We start from the raw sequence: 20,967 nt of genomic DNA on the forward strand, positions 1-20,967 counted from the left end.
ATCAGCAAGTCTTGTTGCTGGTTATCACTGGCCAGTGACTCCAGTCGGAAGGTTGGGTGACGACAGGAACGACCCTGGCTGTGACGCTCCTCATGGTCGAACAGCTGGCAGATGCTGACACTCCAGACTGCCGTGACAAATGGCCATTTGAGTCAGGTACTGGAGGGCAGTTGATGCTCAACATTAACCAGACTCCCAACACGAGTCTGAATCTTCAAGTGTGGAGGGAAATTTTTAAAATTCTTTTTTTAAATTACCTTCAGAGAGGAAACGTGTTGGAACAAAAACAGGAGGAGGCCATTCAGCCCCTCGAGTCCTGTTCCGCCATTCAATTAGATCATGGCTGATCTGTATCTTAACTCCATTTACCCGCCTTGGTGCCGTACCCATTAATACCCTTGCCCAACAGAAATCTGTCAATCTCAGTTTTGAAATTTTCAATTGACCCCCAGCCTTTTGGTGGGAGAGAGTTCCAGATTTCCACTCCCCTTTGTGTGAAGAAATGCTTCCTGACATCACCCCTGAACAGCCTAGCTCTAATTTTAAGGTTATGCCTCCTTGTTCTGCACTCTCCCACCAAAGGAAATAGTTTCTATCTACCCTATCAAATCCTTTAATCATCTTAAACACTTTGATTAGATCACCCCTTAATCTTCTATATTCAAGGGAATACAAGCCTAGTCTGTGCAACCTATCTTCATAATTTAGAAAGGAAGAAAGTCATTTATATCATGCCTTTCACAACCTCAGGACGTCCCAAAGCGCTTTACAACCAATTAAATACGTTTTGAAGTGTAGTCAGTGTTGTAATGTGGGAAACGCGGCAGTTAATTTTGCGCACAGCAAGCTCCCACAAACAGCAATGTGATAATGACCAGATTGTTTGTTTCAGTGATGTTGGTTGAGGGATACGCATTGGCCCAGGACACTGGGGAGAACTCTCCTGCTGTTCATCGAAATAGTGCCATGGGATCTTTTACGTCCACCTGAGAAGGCAGACGGGGCCGCAGTTTAACGTCTCATCCGAAAGACGGCACCTCCAACAGTGCAGCACTCCCTCAGTGCTGCGCTGGGAGTGTCAGCCTGGATTTTGTGCTAATGTTTCTGTAGTGGGACAGGCACTGTCTGGCCTTCCATACGATTGGCAGCTTGATCAATGTACTGAAGACTGACTGTCACCATCGGAATCATCCCTGATTGAGGGACTCAGTGCTTTCAGGAGAGGAGTGGAAAGGGTGGAATTTGCAGCGGAGAAAAATGTTTCATTACTGACTGGGGTACGATAACGCGGGAGTTATGTTACTGGGCTAGTAATCCCACTATGGCAGTTTGAGAATTTTAATTCAGTTAAAGAAAATAATTTGGAAATAAAGAACTGATATCAGTAAAAGTGACCATGAAGCTGTGGGGTTGTCATAAAAACTCAACTGGTTCACTAATGTCCTTTAGGGAGGGAAACCTGCCGACCTTCCCTATGTAGTCTGACCTACACGTGACTCCAGTCCGGCAATAATGTCCTCTGAAGCGGCCAAGCAAGCCACTCAGTTCAGAGCAACTAGGCATGGGCAATAAATGCCGGCCTTGCTAGCAACGCCCACACCCCGAGAATGAATTAAAGGAAAAATAATTATCTTTGCCAACCAGTTTCTTCTGCATTTTTATCGAGGCCGATGCATCCCGAGGTACAAAAATAAGATCAAAATAAAAATTCCACAATAGACAAATTTAGAGACAAGGATTAGTGGTAGATTTGAATTATTCTTGAATATCCAACCTTGAAGAGGTCAATCTCCACACATACCACATCGGGCACAAACCAACCGGATTGATCCTTAACATAATCTTTGTCCGCAGCGAGTTCTATCTGTTGTCTCAAGGCTCAGAGCGATAAAATAGGGAGATTGAGGTCGTTACTCATCACTGCGCAGTACGCTGAATCGACCAACAGATTTATGGGACGTTTTTAAATTGAGAAACATGGGTGAAGGACCAAGACCCATAGCAGAGGACACCAGCAAGGTTGCAAATAATGTCGGAGAGAAAGCAAAATGAATCAAGCAGTGCTGATAGGACATCAAACTTGAGTTTTAAAAGCCCTCCGATTGTTGGAGGAAGAGAAAACTGAATGATGTGTAAAGTTCCACCAATTTGAGGTCCCGGGTAAGAGTTCGTTAGAGCAGTAGATGGTGCAGTGAGTTTTGATTATCTAAGGAGGAAGAAGAGTCTCTAACTTGACATTATTGAAGTTGGCCAACTTTCGTCCCTCAACCAACACCATCAAAAGCAGATCATCTGGTTGTTAGGAACATAGGAACAGGAGTAGGCCATTCAGCCCCTCGTGCCTGCTCCGCCATTTGATACGATCATGGCTGATCTGTGATCTAACTCCATATACCCACCTTTGGCCCATTTCCCTTAATACCTTTGGTTGCCAAAAATCTATCTATCTCAGATTTAAATTTAGTTGTTGATCTCATTGCTCTTTGTGGAGTCTTGCTGTGCACAGATTGGCTGCAGTGTTTGCCTACATAACAACGGTGACTACACTTCAAAAGTAATTCGTTGGTTGAAAGATAAATGACCAGCTAATTTGTTTTTGGCGGTGTTGGTTAAGGGATAAATATTGGCCCGGTCACCTCCCCTTCTCTTCTTCAAAAATAGTGCCCATGGGATCTTTTACACCCATCTGAGAGGGCAGCCTCAGTTCAACATCTCAAGTGAAAGATAGCACCTCCAACAGTGCAGTACTACCTCAGTATTACATTGAACAGTCAGCCTAGATTTTGTGCTCAAGTCTGTAGATTGTGGACTTGAACCCATGACTTTCGTGACTCAAAGTTGAGAGTGCTACCCACTTCGCCAAGGCTGACACCAGTGCAGCCAAAAACAATTATTGGAGAAAAGTCAGTTGATCAAAATGATGTCTTAAAGTATTTGAAAACAACCAGATGTGCAAATATACTGGATAGAAAGTTTCCTGCTCCTCCAGCGTCTCCACATTGCGCTACTGAACCATTCCAAACAGGGATTTCCCGGGTCAATCCCCTGCCTGAGCTGAGGTAACTGGGCTGTACATTTGGCCTCGATGACCTGAGCTCAGGAAAGCGAGGCAGGGTATCTTATCCTGCTCACTACGATAGGAATATGAGAAAGCATGGAATGAGCACAGGCCGTTCGGCCCACTAAGGCCAGGCTGGTTTACCTCCTCGAGGCTACTTGGAGTGGTAACGGTACAGACTTGGTCCTCAATCGCCTGCCCAACCCCTTCCGGATGGAGTAATGGTGGACGTTGCAGGAAGAGCTGAGTTGCTTGTCAGTTAATCGATTGCTCGGCTGAGTTGGTAGCATTCCTGCCTCTGAGTCAGAAGGTTGTGGGTTCAATCCGCACTTGAACGCAGAATCTAACCTGATATTTCAGTGCAATATTGAGGGGCCGCTGCATTGTCAGAGGGGCTGATGAGATGTGAAACCAAGGCCCAATCTGCATGTTCAGATGTTTTTCAAGATCCCAATAACTATGGTGTTCCACTGGTGTCTGAACATTCTGACCACCACCATCTCATTGTTCTTTGTGGGATCTTCAAAATTATGGAGGGTTTTGATAGACTGGGTAGGTAGAAACTGCTTCTACAGGCAGGAGGGTCGGTAACCAGAGGACACAGATTTAAGATAATTGGCAAAAGAACCAGAGGGGAGATGAGGAAACTGTTTCTTACGCAGCGAGCCGCTATGATCTGGAATGCACTGCCTGAGACTGCGGTGGAAGCAGATTCAATAATGACGTTCAACAGGGAATTGGATAAATACTTGAAAAGGATAAAATTGCAGGGATACGAGGAAAGAGTGGGGGGAGTGGGACTAATTGGATAGCTCTTTCAAAGAGCCAGCACGGGCACAATGGGCCGAATGGCCTCCTTCTGTGCTGTAAGATTCTATGATCTTGCTGTGTGTGTTTGCACCTCAAAATTATTTAATTGGATAGGAAATGCTTTAAGGTGTTTCTGAGAGATGTACTAAGGTGCTTTATAAATGGGAGTCTTTTCTCATGGAAATGTTCCTAATATTTGTGAAATTATGATAGTTAGAAATATATCAGAATGAAATTATTATTACCATACATTTATTCCTCATAGATTTCAGGGGCCTGGCGGTGACTGAGAAAATCGGTGGTGTAATGTAAAGTAAACTAGACCCCGGGGAATGTACAGTGCATCAAAAGTATTTCAGACCTGTGGAAATTTACTGGCAGTGCGCTGTGACAGATTAACGCGATCTCTGAGATTTAGGGACATCCTCCCAAGGGAAAAAGCAGCAGACTTTCCACCGAAATCAATTCCCAGTGATAAAAGCTAACAGCTGCCAGAGACCACTTCAGACAACTAGCTGCCCCTACAGCCTGGTCTGCAGGCCGCATTATGGCTTCTCTTCTGACTGCTAGTGTGTAACTCGAGTTACGTCGAAACTACAGCACAGAAACAGGCCATTCGGCCCAACTGGTCTATGTCTGCGTTTATGCTGCACACGAGCCTCCTCCCTCCCGACTTCATCTAACCCTATCAGGCTATCCTTCTGTTCTTTTCTCCCTTGTGTGCTTATCTAGCTTCCCTTTAACTGCATCTATGCTATTCGCCTCAACTCCTCATTGTAGTAGCGAGTTCCACATTCTTACCACTCTTTGGGTAAAGAAGTTTCTCCTGAATTCCCTATTGGATTTATTAGTGACTGTCTTATATTTATGACCTTTAGTTTTGGTCTCCCCCACAAGTGGAAACATCTTCTCTACGTCTACCCTATCAAACTCTTTCATAATCTTAAAGACCTCTATCAGGTCACCCCTCAGCCTTCTCTTTTTTAGAGCATGGAGCCACAGCCTGTTCAGCCTTTCCTGATAAGGATATCCTCTCAGTTCTGATATTATCCTTGTGAATCATTTTTGCACCCTCTCCAATGCTTCTATGTCCTTTCTATAATATGGAGACCAGAACTGTGCACAATACTCCAAGTGTGGTCTAACCAAGGTTCTATACAAGTTTAACATAACTTCTCTGCTTTTCAATTCTATCCCTCTAGAAATGAACCCCAGTGCTTGACTTGCCTTTTTTTATGGCCTTATTAACCTGCTTCGCTATATTTAGTGATTTGTGTATCTGTACCATAGATTCCTTTGCTCTTCTATCCTGTTTAGACTCTTATTTTCCTCCTTATTCTTCCTACCAAAATGCACCACCTCACACTTACCTATATTGAAACTCAGTTACACGCCCATTCTGCAAGTTTATTGATGTCCTCTTACATTTTGACGCATTCTTCCTTTGTATTAACTACACCACCACCCCCCTCCGCAATTTGGTGTCAACTGCAAATTTTGAAATTGTACTTCTGACTCCCGAGTCCAAATCGTTAATGTAAGTTGTGGACAACAGTGGTCCCAGCACCGATCCCTGTGGGACACCACTTCTCACCATTTGCCAGTCTGAGTAGATACCCTTAACCCCTACTCTCTGTTTTCTGTTTTGTAGCCAACTTGCTATCCGTAACTAATATTGTTTGTTTCTCCATCCAATTTTCGGCGCTGTAATCCTCTCCTCTTCTTGCCAGCGTGATCGTTCCACGGAGACCGACAACATCTCACTCAAGTGGCCATTCTTAAAGCGTGTGTCTCGTCATCGAGCGTCGGCAGACTATACCATCGTCAGCACATCATGGCTGACTTCATAGCCAGACTCCCATCCTATCCTCATTGTACACTATATTCAGTCTCAGAATATGGGTGTTGCTGGCGAGGCCGGCATTTATTGACCATCCCTAGTTGCCCCTTGAGAAGGTGGTGGCGGGCCTTCTTCTTGAACCGCTGCAGTCCGTGTGGTGAAGTTGCTCCCACAGTGCTGTTAGGTTGGGAGCTCCAGGATTTTGACCCAGCGACGATGAAGGAACGGCCGATATACGTCCAAGTCGGGATGGTGGACGCTTGGAGGGGAACTTGGAAGTGATGGCGTTCCAACACATCTGCTGCTCTTGTCCTTCTATGTGGTGGAGGTCGCGGGTTTGGGAGGTACAATCACAGAATCATACAGCACAGAAGGAGGCCATTCAGCCCATCATGCCTGTGCCGGCTCTTTGAAAGAACTATCCAGTTAGTCCCACTCCCCTGCTCTTTCCCCATAGCCCTGCAAATTTTTTTCCCTTCAAGTATTTATCCAATTCCCGTTTGAAAGTTATTATTAAGTCTGCTTCCACCGCCCTCTCAGGCAGTGCATTCCAGATCATAACAACTTGCTGCGTAAAATAATGTTTCCTCGTGTCGCCTCTGGTTATTTTGTCAATCACCATCAATCTGTATCCTCTGGTCAGCGACTCTTCTGCCACTGGGAACTGTTTCTCCCTATTTACTCTATCAAAAACGTTCATGATTTTGAACACCTCTACCAAATCTCCCCGTAACCTTCCCTGCTCCAAGGAGAACAACCCCAGCTTCTCCAGTCTCTCCACATAACTGAAGTCCCTCATCCCTGGTACCATTCTAGTAAATCTCCTCTGCACCCTCTTCAAGGCCTTGACATCCTTCCTAAAGTGCAGTGCTCAGAATTGAACACAATACTCCAGCTGAGATGTAACCAATGTTTTATAAAGATTTTGCATAACTTCCTTGCTTTTGTACTCTGTGCCTCTGTTAATAAAGCCCAGGATCCCATATGCTTTTTTAAACAGCCTTCTCAACTTGTCCTGCCACCTTCAAAGATTTGTGTACATACACCCCCAGGTCTCTCTGTTCTTGCACGCCTTTTAAAATTGTACCATTTAGTTTATTTTGCCTCTCCTCATTCTTCCTACCAAAATGTATCACTTCACACATCTCTGCATTAAACTTCATCTGCCATGTGTCTGCCCATTTCACCAGTCTGTCTATGTCCTCCTGAAGTCTGTTACTATCTTCCACATTGCTTACTGCTTTTCCGAGTTTCGTGTCATCTGCAAACTTTGAAATTATACCCTCTATACCCAAGCCTCTATCCAGTTCCCTTTTGAAAGTTACTATTGAATCTGCTTTACTACCCTTTTGGGCAGTGAATTCCAGACCACAACAACTCACTGCGTAAAAGACAATTCTCCTCATCTCCCCTCTGGTTCTTTTGCCGATTATCTTTGTAAAAAAAGAAGCGCCATCTTCCAAAAAGGAGTGGCCGTTAGCCCTGCAGCACCTCCTTTCAAACCCTTTCATAATCTTAAACACCTCCAATTCATAACTCATAACTTAAAGACCTCTATCAGGTCACCCCTCAGTCTTCTCATTTCTAGAGAAAAGAGCCCCAGCCTGTTCAATCTTTCCTGATAGTCATAAACTCTCAGTTCTGGTATCGTCCTTGTAAATTCTTTTTGCACCTTCTCCAGTGCCTCTATATGCTTTTTGTAATATGGAGACCAGAACTATGCACGGTACTCCAAGAAACAAGGTTCTGTACAAGTTTAACATAACTTCTCTGCTTTTCAATTCTATCCCTCTAGAGTACTCAAAGTGTTAATAAGAGTCCCATGAACACTAACACTTTGGTGTTTACAAGGAGTCCTTGATAATGTCACCTTCTAATCCTGAATAAGACGTATACGCAGAAGGTTAAAGAGCCATTTGTTTCCTGGTTCAACTTGCTTGTGAAGCTTTTCTCAGCGTTGTCATTTCCCATGTCTCTTCCAGGTTGTCTGAAAGTCTAACCCTACGCTTCTCTTGTCTTGGATCAAGTGCTTTTATTTCCGCTGAGACATACTTGTGTGGTCTCTATCTGCTGACCCCCCAGCCAGTTCCTCAGAAACAAGCAAAGCTTTGGTGACAGCCACATTCACGGTGCAACCAGTAACCTGAAAACCACACGGACACAAGCGAGGAGCAAGCAGACAGACTCAACGAAAATGGGGTGAGTCACTTTGGATGTAAAATAAGCCATCTGATCACGTGGCCTTTTGGCAACAGGGTTTCTGACTCACTGTTCTCCTGTACCAGCAAGGGATTAAAGAAAACCCTTCAGCACTGCGACATAGTGAGACTACTCTCCGGTATGTCTTATACCATTTGTATTATTGATGATAGGATCAATAACTGGCCAATTCTACCAATGAGAATCTGCTCATTAAATGGACAACGATGGTTACCCGGGGATGATTACAGGCTATCATCTAAATGAAGGGTTCAGATGGTTTATATATAGAGTAATGGATACCCGGGAGTGAGTTACAGGCTGGAATCTAATCGAGGGGTTCAGATGGTTTATATACAGAATAATGGATACCCGGGAGTGAGTTACAGGCTGGAATCTAATCGAGGGGTTCAGATGGTTTATATATAGAATAATGGATACCTGGGAGTGAGTTACAGGCTGGAATCTAATCGAGGGGTTCAGATGGTTTATATATAGAATAATGGGTACCCGGGAGTGAGTTACAGGCTGGAATCTAATCGAGGGGTTCAGATGGTTTATATATAGAATAATGGATATCTAGGAGTGGGTTAAAGGCTGGAATCTAATCGAGGGGTTTGGGTGGTTTATATATAGAATAATGGATATCCAGGGTTGAGTTACAGGCTGGAATCTAATCGAGGGGTTCAGATGGTTTATATAAATATGAATCTGAAACTATACAGGACATCAACGATCCAGATAGCGGAAACAATCTTTCATAGCATTTGACCAGAAAAACTACGTGTTTCAGTTCCCGTCATGTTCTGTTAGGAAGCCAAGCATGTTCTGGTGCATTTGTTGTGTGACATTAAAGCCAATGGGACAATAGTGAGAGCCTTTCTGTTTCCTCTGGCAGGATACTCAGTCTCCTCTCTGCAGTAGACACATGGAGGTTCAGGTATGCACCGTCTCCATGCCAGATGTGAACGCTGCACCATGTGAGTCCCCAGCAGCAGCCTCACCTGCCGTCTGTGGCATGGACTTTGGTCGCTGCCCAAATGACCGGCCGGCCTGCTTCCCCGTTTTGGATCCAGATCCCACCTCCCCGATTGGACTCGCTATGACGTACACCTCCGGCACGCACGAGAGCCGGGCCATCCCTTGCTGCCGCGACGGCCTTCCGCCGGACGACTTGAGCCTGACGCGCTGCCCGGCCTCCACCGCGCAGCCACCGTCGAATCGCCTGCGGGCGACGGAGCGAAGGCGCCCCGCCCGACCCAGCCGCTCCCCGGCGGCGAAGCCGGGAGCCAGGCTGTATCAGAGCCTGGAGGACCTCCACCGGGCCGGGTTCACCGACGGCAAACGGCGCACGCTCAGCCCACCTTGCCGGGGCGCGGAGAGCCAGTTCGTCTTCCGCTGTCGGACGACCAGCCGCTGGTACGAGGTTTCGACCGAGGGCCCGGACATCGACAGCCTGCTGAGGCCCGGCGGGAACATTCCCGTCGGTCCCGCTTCCGGGATGCCGGCAGGGAGGGACCCGCCTCCGTCGGCCAAGGTACCGCAGTGGCTGCTCCCGCCGATGAACGAGAAGGCCCGGAACGGCGACGCCAAAAGGGGGCTGAAGGAGAAACTCCGGCTGCAGAGCAGCAAGGCCGCGGAGCTGAGCAAGCCCGTCCGCCCTCAGGTCCCGCCGGGGGAGCCCGCTGGGAAGGACTGCGCGGGAAGGGAGAACCGCGGGCACTGCAAGTCCGGCTGTGCGACGAAAGGCGGCGAAGAGGCGGGAGGTCCCTCAGCCGCCGAGCAAAATGGCTCCGCCGCCGCCGCCCCCCGGCAAAGGTCACAGAGGTTGACGAGCCCTGCGGAGATCAAGGAGGAAGCCATGAGGAGGCTGAAGTTGCGGCGCCAGAACAGCAGTCCGAACTTGACCCTGCCCCCCAGGGAGGAGGGCGGGGAGGTGGTCAAATCCCAGACAGCGGTGTGGGTTGGCGAGCATGAAAGGAATAGGTACGTTTCTGAGGGATCACCGACCCTGGCGTCCGAGAGGAGACGAAGCTCCAAGGCCAGGGCCCTCATCCCGTCCTTCGAAGAGTTCAAAAGAATGAGGAAGAGGGAAAAGCGCCAGGCTCCAAGCAACGAAGCAGAGCTGCAGGGAGACCGCGAGGAGAGCACGGGGAGAAGGACAAACAGCGGCAGCTGCCCATCGCTGACTCTGCTGGAACCCCACACCACGTGGAGGGAGCTGCCGACCGGGTGCGAGGACCCCACCCGCTGCGACCACGCACCCCGCTGCAGACCCTCGGAGAGCCGAGGGCCCGGTCAACAAATCGACGCCTCGCCCGACGGCAGCGGAAGTCCCCGCGGAACACCTCCGGCCCCGCAAACAGGCCCGACGTCCGCGCTCTGCGGGGAAGAGCGCCGCGCCTCTCCGGCGCCCATCTGCACGTGCCCGTCTCCCGGCTCACCCGTGCAGACCGAGGCAGCTCCGGGCGGGAGCGGCGAGACGGCCAGCCGGCGGCGAGCGGCGAGTCGGAGAGGGTTCGTCCCGGGCTCGGGCTGTGCGGAGAAAACGGCGGGCCACGAGGCCCAGTCGTCTTGTTGTCCTTCGCTGCTACTGGAAGATGTCTCCGGCTATGGCGCCAAGTTACAGCAGATGAAGGACGGCCTCCTTGGCTCAGCCATCGACCTCATCAAGAAAAGGTAACGCAAGCTATTAGCTCAACCTTTGACCCTCGGCAGGTTGACCTGGCAGTAAATTAGCCACTTCCATTTGACCGTAGCCATATGCTCAGCCTGCTCTTCCTCACCCGTGGCTATTTGTAGATTTGTGAGGCATCCTTTGACAGACACACTAATGTTAATGGTCTGATGGGATTTCCAACCATCAAATTAAACTGTCAGATCACCAGATTTATCAAGAATTTTTTTTTTGACGATATGGTAGAATGATGTACCCTTGTTTTTTACACACACACATATAAATACACACACACACACAGCTGAAGTGATAGACACAATAGCGAGACAGCCCCGTCCTTGTAATACACAATGTCTATTTGGGATCTAGCCATGATGTGGAGATGCCGGTAATGGACTGGGGTGGACAAATGTAAGCAATCTCACAACACCAGGTTATAGTCCAACAGTTTTATTTGAAAATCACAAGCTTTCGGAGCTTACCTCCTTCGTCACTCACCTGACGAAGGAGAAAGCCTTCGAAAGCTTGTGATTTTCAAATAAAACTGTTGGACTATAACCCGGTGTTGTGAGATTGCTTACATTGGGATCTAGGAATCAGGTCTCAAAGATTCAAAACAAGTCATTCTCACAGACAAAAAACACTTTTTATTTTCTTGTTTTTTAAATAAGATGTTTTGTTCTCCCCTTGTCCCCATGGTAACTAGGGATGAGGGAAAGGGGGACAGAGCCAGCATTAACTGAGGGTGGGTGTCGGGAAGGAGGAGAGGGCCAGCATTAACTGAGGGGGGACGGGGAGGAGAGTGGGCCGGCATTAAATGGGGGTAGGGGGTAGGAGAGAGGGCTGGCATTAAATGAGGGGGGACGGGGAGGAGAGAGGGCCGGCATTAAATGGGGGAGGGGGTAGGAGAGAGGGCCATAATTAAATGGGGGAGGGGGTAGGAGAGAGGGCCGGCATTAAATGGGGGGGGGGGGTAGGAGAGAGGGCCATAATTAAATGGGGGAGGGGGTAGGAGAGAGGGCCGGCATTAAATGGGGGGGGGGGGGGGGTAGGAGAGAGGGCCGGCATTAAATGGGGGTGTGGGTAGGAGAGAGGGCCGGCATTAAATGGGGGGGGGGGGTAGGAGAGAGGGCCGGCATTAAATGGGGGTGTGGGTAGGAGAGAGGGCCGGCATTAAATGGGGGGGGGGGGGGGGTAGGAGAGAGGGCCGGCATTAAATGGGGGGGGGGGGGGTAGGAGAGAGGGCCGGCATTAAATGGGGGGGGGGGGGTAGGAGAGAGGGCCGGCATTAAATGGGGGGGGGGTAGGAGAGAGGGCCATAATTAAATGGGGGGGAGAGGGGGCCGGCATTAAATGAGGGGGGTGAGGTAGGAGAGAGGGCCGGCATTAAATGGGGGAGGGGGTAGGAGAGAGGGCCATAATTAAATGGGGGGGGGGGTAGGAGAGAGGGCCATAATTAAATGGGGGGGGGGGTAGGAGAGAGGGCCATAATTAAATGGGGGGGGGGGTAGGAGAGAGGGCCATAATTAAATGGGGGAGGGGGTAGGAGAGAGGGCCGGCATTAAATGGGGAGAGGGGGTAGGAGAGAGGATCAGCATTAAATGGGGGGGGGGTTGGAGAGAGGGCCAGCATTAAATGGGGGGGGGGGTAGGAGAGAGGGCCGGCATTAAATGGGGGGGGGGTAGGAGAGAGGGCCGGCATTAAATGGGGGGGGGGGGTAGGAGAGAGAGCCATAATTAAATGAGGGGGGTGAGGTAGGAGAGAGGGCCGGCATTAAATGGGGGGGGGGTAGGAGAGAGGGCCGGCATTAAATGGGGGGGGGGGTAGGAGAGAGAGCCATCATTAAATGGGGGGGGGGTAGGAGAGAGGGCCATAATTAAATGAGGGGGGTGAGGTAGGAGAGAGGGCCGGCATTAAATGGGGGGGGGGTAGGAGAGAGGGCCGGCATTAAATGGGGGGGGGGGTAGGAGAGAGAGCCATCATTAAATGGGGGGGGGGGTAGGAGAGAGGGCCATAATTAAATGGGGGGGGGGTAGGCGAGAGGGCCGGCATTAAATGAGGGGGGTGAGGTAGGAGAGAGGATCAGCATTAAATGAGGGGGGTGGTTGGGGGAGGAGGGGGCCATATTTCTGTCATCCCTGTAAATTAATCTTTGCTTATTCCCTTTTCTCGTGTTTGTGTGTGTTAATTTGCCTGCCAAGTGCAGGAATTTTAAAAGGTTTTGATTGTCTACTCAGTAGTTCAGCGAAAAAAAAGAACAGATAGTTCCTGCCGATTGTAAAGGGTGAATCAAGTCCCGACAGTCTAAACAGATATTGGTTGCACTGCAAAATGGCCCCAAGCTCACTCTATGATTCAGCAATTATACTCGGAGATCCACAGACCCTGCAGTGTAGGGAACGGGAAGGTTATGTTCATCAGGATGCTGCAGGGGAAATCCAGAAATGCTGACAAAGGTGAATGTTATTCATCTGTGACGAATATTATTTCTTCTGTTTCAAAGTTATCAAGGATTTTAACACCAAAGCATTAAATCACCGGCAGTCCAGGGTAAGGCTGAGCATGCAAGGAGAAGGCTGGAGGGGAAGAGGAGCGGGATGGAGGGAGGAGGAGAGGAATGGAGGGGAAGAGGACGGGGATGGAGGGGAAGAGGGCAGGGATGGAGGGGAAGAGGAGCGGGCTGGGGGAAAGAGAAGAGGGCTGGAGGGGAAGAGGAAATGGATGGAGGGAAGAGGGCAGGGATGGAGGGGAAGAGGACAGGGATGGAGGGGAAGAGGGCAGGGATGGAGGGGAAGAGGGCAGGGATGGAGGGGAAGAGGACAGGGATGGAGGGAAAGAGGAGCAGGCTGGAGGAAGGAGAAGAGGGCTGGAGGGGAAGAGGGCAGGGATGGAGGGGAAGTGGACAGGGATGGAGGGGAATAGGACAGGGATGGAGGAGAAGAGGGCAGGGATGGAGGGGAAGAGGGCAGGGATGGAGGGGAAGAGGGCAGGGATGGAGGGGATGAGGAGCAGGCTGGAGGAAAGAGAAGAGGGCTGGAGGGGAAGAGGAAAGGGATGGAGGGGAAGAGGGCAGGGATGGAGGGAAGAGGACAGGGATGGAGGGGACGAGGGGAGGGATGGAGGCAAGAGGACAGGGATGGAGGGAAGAGGACAGGGATAGAGGGAAGAGGACAGGGATGGAGGGGACGAGGGGAGGGATGGAGGCAAGAGGACAGGGATGGAGGGAAGAGGACATGGACGGAGGAAGCAAGGACAGGGCTGGAGGGGAAATTGGGACAGGGCTCGGAGGTGGGCAAGGTTGGACATTATTGGGGGGGGGGGGGTTGAAGAAAGTTTATAGGGCTGACGGCGTTGTGGAGGTGGATATAGGCTGTGGTAGTGGTGGCTAGAATATTGTGTTTGAAGTTCAGTTCAGGTCAAACCGATGTTGCGAATAAGGAGCTCGGACTGAGTGAGCAGCTGGGAGAGGGTTGGAGTCCATGGCTCAGGAATGGAATTTTTTTGGCTGGAGCCAAGCACAATGGCTTCAGTCTTGCTGATGTTGTCAGACACTAGTTACAACCTGCCAACCTGAAAATGACCCGTTTATTCCTACTCTCTGTTTTCTGGTTGTGCGGTAGGGCATACTTGTGAAAGCTGACCCTTTGGCTGTGAATGATGTTGCCACGGGGCAGGACGTAGACAAGGGAAAGATGGGGTCCAGGGGTGGCGTCTTGCGCACGTTGCGGTGACAGTGTGATTGGAAGGAGAAGCCGTTATAGGAGATGTCAGCCGTGGCTCAGTGGGTAGCGCTCTTGCATCTGGTGTCAGACGGTTGTGGGTTCAAGTCCCACTCTAGAGACTTGAGCACAAAATCTAGGCTGATACTCCCAGTGTAGTACTGAGGGAGTGCCGCACTGTTGGAGGTGCCATCTTTCAGCTGAGTCGTTAAACTGTCTGCTCTCTCAAGTGGACATAAAAGATCCCATGGCACTATTTTGAAGAAAAGCAGGGGAGTTCTCCCTGGTGTCCTGGGCCAATATTTATCCCTCAACCAACATCACTAAAAACAGATTATCTGGCCATTATCACAAAGCTGTTTGTGGGACCTTGCTGTGCGCAAACTGGCTGCTGCGTTTCCTACATTGCATTAGTGACTAGACTTCAAAGGTACTTCATTGGCTGTAAAGTGCTTTGGGATGTCGTGAAAGGTGCTATATAAATGCAAGTTTTTTTTCTTTTTCGTTTGATGTCTTGGCGTTATTGGGACCAGTAGACGTACGACCAAACCAGGAGAGTGGCACAGAGGAGGACCACAGAGGAGAGGCAGTGGATAAGAACATAAGAAATAGGAGCAGGAGCAGGCCATACGGACCCTCGAGCCTGCTCCGCCATTCAATAAGATCATGGCTGATCTTCGACCTCAACTCCACTTTCCCGCCCGATCCCCATATCCCTTGGTTCCCTTAGAGTCCAAAAATCTATCTATGGAACAATTGACCGTGTTAAACGTTGCAGAGAGGTCAAAGAGGACGAGAAGGGGCAGCACACCGTGGTTACAGTCACAAAGAATGTGATTGGCGACTTTATCCAGGGCAGTAACGGTGCATTGGGCAGGGCAGAGACCACATTGGAGGGATTTGTAGCGACAGTGATGGGACAGTGATGGGTGGTTTGGAGCCGAGTGAGGAAGAACACGTGTAGGGACTTCAAAGAGGAAGAAATTGGAGATTGGATGGTAGTTGGTGAGGATGTAGAGTCAAAGAAAAACAAGAGGAAATGAAAGAAGGCATCAGACCTGGAGATCGAATGGAATTAAGAAGGCAGCATAAATAAAATATGTCTCTAGGTATATAAGATGTCAGGTAGAATAGCGGCCAGTACGGGTCAGTGTTTTATCTTGGTTCTTCTCTTGATATTTTGGTAGGGTAACTACAGATAAACTCATTGCGTCAAGTGTGGATTTCCAATGTATTGGTTCATCCGGTGCCTTAGGAGTAAAGACACCAGGAAAGCATTTCCCGAGACCTCGTGCATTCCAGCGAGGCCTTGCATTCAGCCGGTGCACGCCGAAAAACCACGGGGGCTGCTGGAAAGGAAACCACAGGGCGCACAGGCCTCAGAAAGTTTACCCCGTCGTCCCTGAGCCATGCAGACCAAGAAAACCCAAGTTCAGTCACTGAGAAAAGAAACTTAGCTACGGTTCATATACTTGATTGTCATTCAGCAGCCCCTTTGTGATGTGTTGGCATTGGGTGGGAATATGATTAGGTTTGGCACTGACATCCTTCACAGTGCAAGAGACTGCCACTCCTACAAACAACTATTTGCATTTATATAGCGCCATTAACGTAGCCAAAACGTCCCAAGGCACTTCACAGGGGCGATTATCAAACAAAATTTGACACCGAGCCACATAAGGAGACATTAGGACAGGTGACCAGAAGCTTGGTCAAAGAGGTAGGTTTTAAAGAGCGTCTTAAAGGAGCAGAGAGAGGCGGAGAGGTTTAGGGAGGGAATTTGTGAACTTAAGGCCTAGGCGGCTGAAGGCACGGCCGCCAATGGTGAAGCGATGAAAATTAGGGAGGCGCAAGAGGCCAGAATTGGAGGAACGCAGAGATCTCGACGGGTTGTAGGGCTGGAGGAGGTTACAGAGATAGGGAGGGGGCGAGGGCCATGGAGGGTTTTGAACATGAGGATGAGAATTTTAAAATCGAGGCCTTGCCGGACTGGGAGGTCAGCGAGCACAGGGGTGATGGGTGAACTGGACTTGGTGACCCATATCAAGGTTTCCAAATGAATAACGGTCATTTGGAAAAGGTGCCCTGGTCCATCAAAGGAGTCAACACCTTCAGAGAAGGAAGGGTAATAAAATGGAGAGAAAATAACATGGAAAAAAAAGGAAACAATGTAAAAATGGAATTCCAGTTTCTCAACAATGGGGCCTTAAAGACCAGGTGTTCACTCTTAACAGAGTTGTACGCATCCAAGACCCTCGCAAACAGGTTTGCTACTGTGTAAAGTGCCAAATCTGGTTGGAGGCATTTCCTGGAGGTTTGATCAAATGACATTCTGACCACATCACATCTGACCATGTGGTGCCCTATCACGTGACACCTGATCACGTGACACTCGGTCACATGACATCTGATCACGTGACTTCTGCAAATGTTATTGCATTTACCGTATAAAGATTGGGTCCCTGGTATCGTTGCTCATGGTTTCGCGCCAGCAGTCGTTCTGGGAGGAGCTCCGAGAACCAGGAGGCCGTCCATGAGCAGGGGAAGAGGGGAAACCGAGGGAGGGGAAGGGGGGAAACCGAGGGAGGGGAAGGGGGGAAACCGAGGGAGGGGAAGAGGAGAAACCGTGGGAGGAGAAGGGGGGAAAACGAAAGAGGGGAAGAGGGGAAACCGAGGGAGGAGAAGGGGGAAACCAAGAGAGGGGAAGAGGAGAAACCGAAGGAGAGGAAGAGGGGAAACCGAGGAAGGGGAAGGGGGAAACCGAGGGAGGGGAAGAGGGGAAACCGAGGGAGGGGAAGAGGGGAAACCGAGGGAGGGGAAGGGGGAAACCGAGGGTGGGGAAGAGGGGAAACAGAGGGAGGGGAAGGGGGGAAACCGAGGGAGGGGAAGGGGGTGAAACCGAGGGAGGGGAAAGAGGGAAACCGAGGGCGGGAAAGGGGAGAAACCAAGGGTGGGAAAGAGGGAAAATCGAGGAAACGCCCATTTCAGACACCCCCATTTAAACCCTCCCATTTCAGCGACCCCAAGTTCAGAGACTCCCCCCATTTCAGAGACCTCCCCCATTTCGGAGATCCCCCTATTTCAGAGACCCCATTTAAAAGCCCCCTCCCCCCTGATTGCCGTGACTCCCCGATTGCCGATTGCCGACTCTCCGGCCTCCTCCTCGACTGCACTCCATGCGGTCGCGGGTCTCTGTGGGGGCGGTTACACTGCGGCAGGAAATTCAAATCGCCGATCTCCCGGGCTGCTGGAGGTAGGGCTTGTGGGGGGAGAACCCCCGATTCCGGGAAACTCCCGGTCAGTCCGGGAGTGTTGGGAACCTGAGTGCAAGCAGAGGCCACTGTGAAAGAAGGAAAAACCTCGGAGACCGTTCTTATGCGGCTAAAAGCAGATGCCTTGGAGCAGTGTTGCCCAATACATTAGCCGCTATCCACATGTGGCTGATTGGGAATCCAGATGTGGCTAATTGTATTTCTGATTAGTAAATGAGAAATGAGTAATAGATACCGTCATTGGGCCGGTGATCTCAATACTCATAATCACACCACGTGTGCGTGTGAACTTTAACCTTTTTGTGAGTTGGCTGGTAAAATGGTGAGATGTAAAGCAGAGTGCGAGCGTTCTTTTGATTGTTGTGAGTGCTTTACTTGTTTGGTTACTGAATGGTGGTGGACGTTTGTTAATTAAATATAAAAAAAGGACTTGCATTTATATAGTGCCTTTCACGACCTCGGGACATTCCAAAGCGCTTTACAGCCAATGAAGTACTTTTGAAATGTAGTCACTGTTGTAATGTAGGTAACCCGGCAGCCAATTTGTGCACAGCAAGATCCCACAAACAGCGACGTGATAATGACCGGATAATCTGTTCTAGCGATGCTGGTTGAGGGATAAATATTGGCCCAGGAGTGAGTAAATCAGGAGTAGAAAACACAGCTGACTTCCCCCCCCCTTCCCAGCCAGGGTGGAAAGGCCCAATTGCAGTTCCTCAAGTGAGGCGTGTTCTCATGGGGAGCTGCATAACACAGGCAGCAGGTTCAGCAACGAAAACAGCCGTTCTGAAAACCATACTCACCGTGAGGCACGCAGGGTCGGCTGGAGGACACCTCGTTGTCCCTCCCACCATCCTCGACGCTCACATGTTGAGGGCGATGGGAGAGATATTACTGGATATCCAAGTGACGAGGGTCTGATAGGCGTAGTGGGGATAAAAGTTGATGTCGAACGGGATGGAGCAGTGGGGAGAGGTTCTTTGCCACATAGCTTGTCATCAGATTTCTGTATATTCCGAATTTATTACTTGCAAATTTTCGAAGCGTAGTCAAGAAAATTCCTGCAATGATAGCACTTGTTTTCCTTTGGGTAGCTAACACTGTCTTTTGGAAGTTAGGGAGTCTGTCAATATTTTCAGGGGATCCCCGGGAATGTGTCATTATTTGAAGGGAACCCCCCTCCAATATAAAAATATCTGCGAACCATTGCTTTGCTCAAACCACTGAGGGTACAGCTTGAGGAGAGAAGCGAGTTTAGATCCTTGACCTTATTAATAGATGCATTGAGTACAAATTGTGCTGAAACCTTACAAAACACTGGTTATTCCTCAGCTGGAGTATTGTGTCCAATTCTGGGCACCAGACTTTAGGAAGGATGTCAAGGCCTTGGAGAGAGTCCAGAGGAAATTTACTAGAATGATGCCAGGGATGAGGGACTTCAGTTACGTGAAAACACTAGAGAATCTGGGATTGTTCTCCTTAGACCAGGGAAGGTTAAGGGGAGATTTAACAGAGGTGTTCAAAATTGTGAGGGGTTTTGATAGAATACATAGTGAGAAACTGTTTCCACTGATAGGAGGGTACAAGTATGTAAAAAGGAAGAGATTAGCGAAAGTAATCTCTGAGAGGCAGAGGCAGGAGAAATTATAATGGGGAATAAGGAAATGGCAGAGACGGTAAACAAGTATTTTGTATCTGTCTTCACAATAGAAGACACAAAAAACATACCGGAAATAGTGGGGAACCAAGGGTCTAATGACAGTGAGGAACTTAAAGCAATTAATATTAGTAAAGAAAAAGTACTGGAGAAATTAATGGGACTAAAAGCCGACAAATCCCCTGGAGCTGATGGCCTACATCCTAGGGATTTAAAAGAGGTGGCTGCAGAGAAAGTGGATACATTGGTTGTGATCTTCCAGAATTCCCTAGATTCTAGAACGGTCCCCGTGGATTGGAAGGTAGCAAATGTAACCTCGCTATTCAAGAAAGAAGGGAGAGAGAAAACAGGGAACTATAGGCCAGTTAGCCTGACATCAGTAGTAGGGAAATTGCTGGAATCTATTATTAGGGACTTGGTAACAGGGCATTTAGAAAATCATAATATGCTTATTGTAAACAATTTTACAACACCAAATTATAGTCCAACAATTTTTATTTGAAATCTACAAGCTTTCGGAGGCTTCCTCCTTCGTCAGGTAAATGTTTACCTGACGAAGGAGGAAGCCTCCGAAAGCTTGTAGATTTCAAATAAAAATTGTTGGACTATAACTTGGTGTTGTAAAATTGTTTACAATTGTCAACCCCAGTCCATCACCGGCATCTCCACATCATAATATGCTTAGGCAGAGTCAACATGGTTTTATGAAAGGGAAATCGTGTTTGACAAATATATTGGAGTTTTTTGAGGATGTAACCAGCAGGGTAGATAAGGGGGAACCAGTAGTATATTTGGATTTTCAAAAGGCATTCGATATGGTGCCACACAAGAAGTTGTTACACAAGATTAGGGCTCATGGGATCGGTTAATATATTAGCATGGATTGAGGATTGGTTAACGGACAAAAAAGAGAGTAGGAATAAATGGGTCCTTGTCGGGTTGGTAGGTTGAAACCAGTGGGGTGCCACAAGGATCGGTGCTTGGGCCTCAGCTGTTTACAATCCAAATCAGTGATTTAGATGAAGGGACCGAGTGTAATGTATCCAAGTTTGCTGATGATACAAAGCTAGTTGGGAAAGTAAGCTGTGAGGAGGAGGCAAAGAGTTTGCAAAGCGATATAGACAGGTTAAGTGAGTGGGCGAGAAGGTGGCAGATGGATTACAATGTGAGGAAATGTGAAATTATCCACTTTGGTAGGAAGAATAGAAAAACAGAATATTTTTTAAAAGGTGAGAGACTAAGAAATGTTGGTCGTCAGAGAGATTTGGGTGTCCTTGTACACGAATCACAGAAAGTTAGCATGAAGGTACAGCAAGCAATTAGGAACGCAAATGGTATGTTGGCCTTTATTGCAAGGGGGTTGGAGTACAAGAGTGAGGAAGTCTTGCTGCAATTGTACAGGGCTCTGGTGAGACCACACCTGAAGTACTGGGTGCAGTTTTGGTCTCCTTACCTGAAGAAGGATATATTTGCCTTAAGGAGGGTGGCGTGCAACGAAGGTTCACTAGATTGATTCTTGGGATGAGAGGGCTGTTCTATGAGGAGAGATAGAGTAGAATTGGCCTATATTCTGTGGCATTGAGAAGAATGAGAGGTGATCTCATTGAAACGTATAAAATTCTTGGAGGGCTTGACAGGGGAGATCCTGAGAGGATGTTTACCCTGGCTGCAGAGTCTAGAACTAGGGGTCATAGTCGCAGGATAAGGCGTTGGCCATTTAGGACTGAGATGAGGA

The 20,967-nt window shown here is 48.9% G+C and overlaps 1 protein-coding gene across 1 annotated transcript in view; it reads left to right on the forward strand.

The window, feature by feature from the left end:
- The first annotated feature begins 8,835 nt into the window (after positions 1 to 8,835).
- Positions 8,836 to 20,967, forward strand: part of arhgef49 (Rho guanine nucleotide exchange factor 49) — a 37,599-nt gene continuing 25,467 nt past the window's right edge. Inside the window, exons 1-2 of the mRNA XM_067986917.1 lie at positions 8,836 to 9,606; positions 9,667 to 10,586. Of these exons, the coding sequence (XP_067843018.1) occupies positions 8,836 to 9,606; positions 9,667 to 10,586 (1,691 nt within the window). The remainder of the gene's footprint in view (positions 9,607 to 9,666; positions 10,587 to 20,967) is intronic.

Source organism: Heptranchias perlo, chromosome 7 (genome assembly GCF_035084215.1).
Source record: "Heptranchias perlo isolate sHepPer1 chromosome 7, sHepPer1.hap1, whole genome shotgun sequence".
Taxonomy (NCBI): Eukaryota; Metazoa; Chordata; class Chondrichthyes; order Hexanchiformes; family Hexanchidae; genus Heptranchias; species Heptranchias perlo.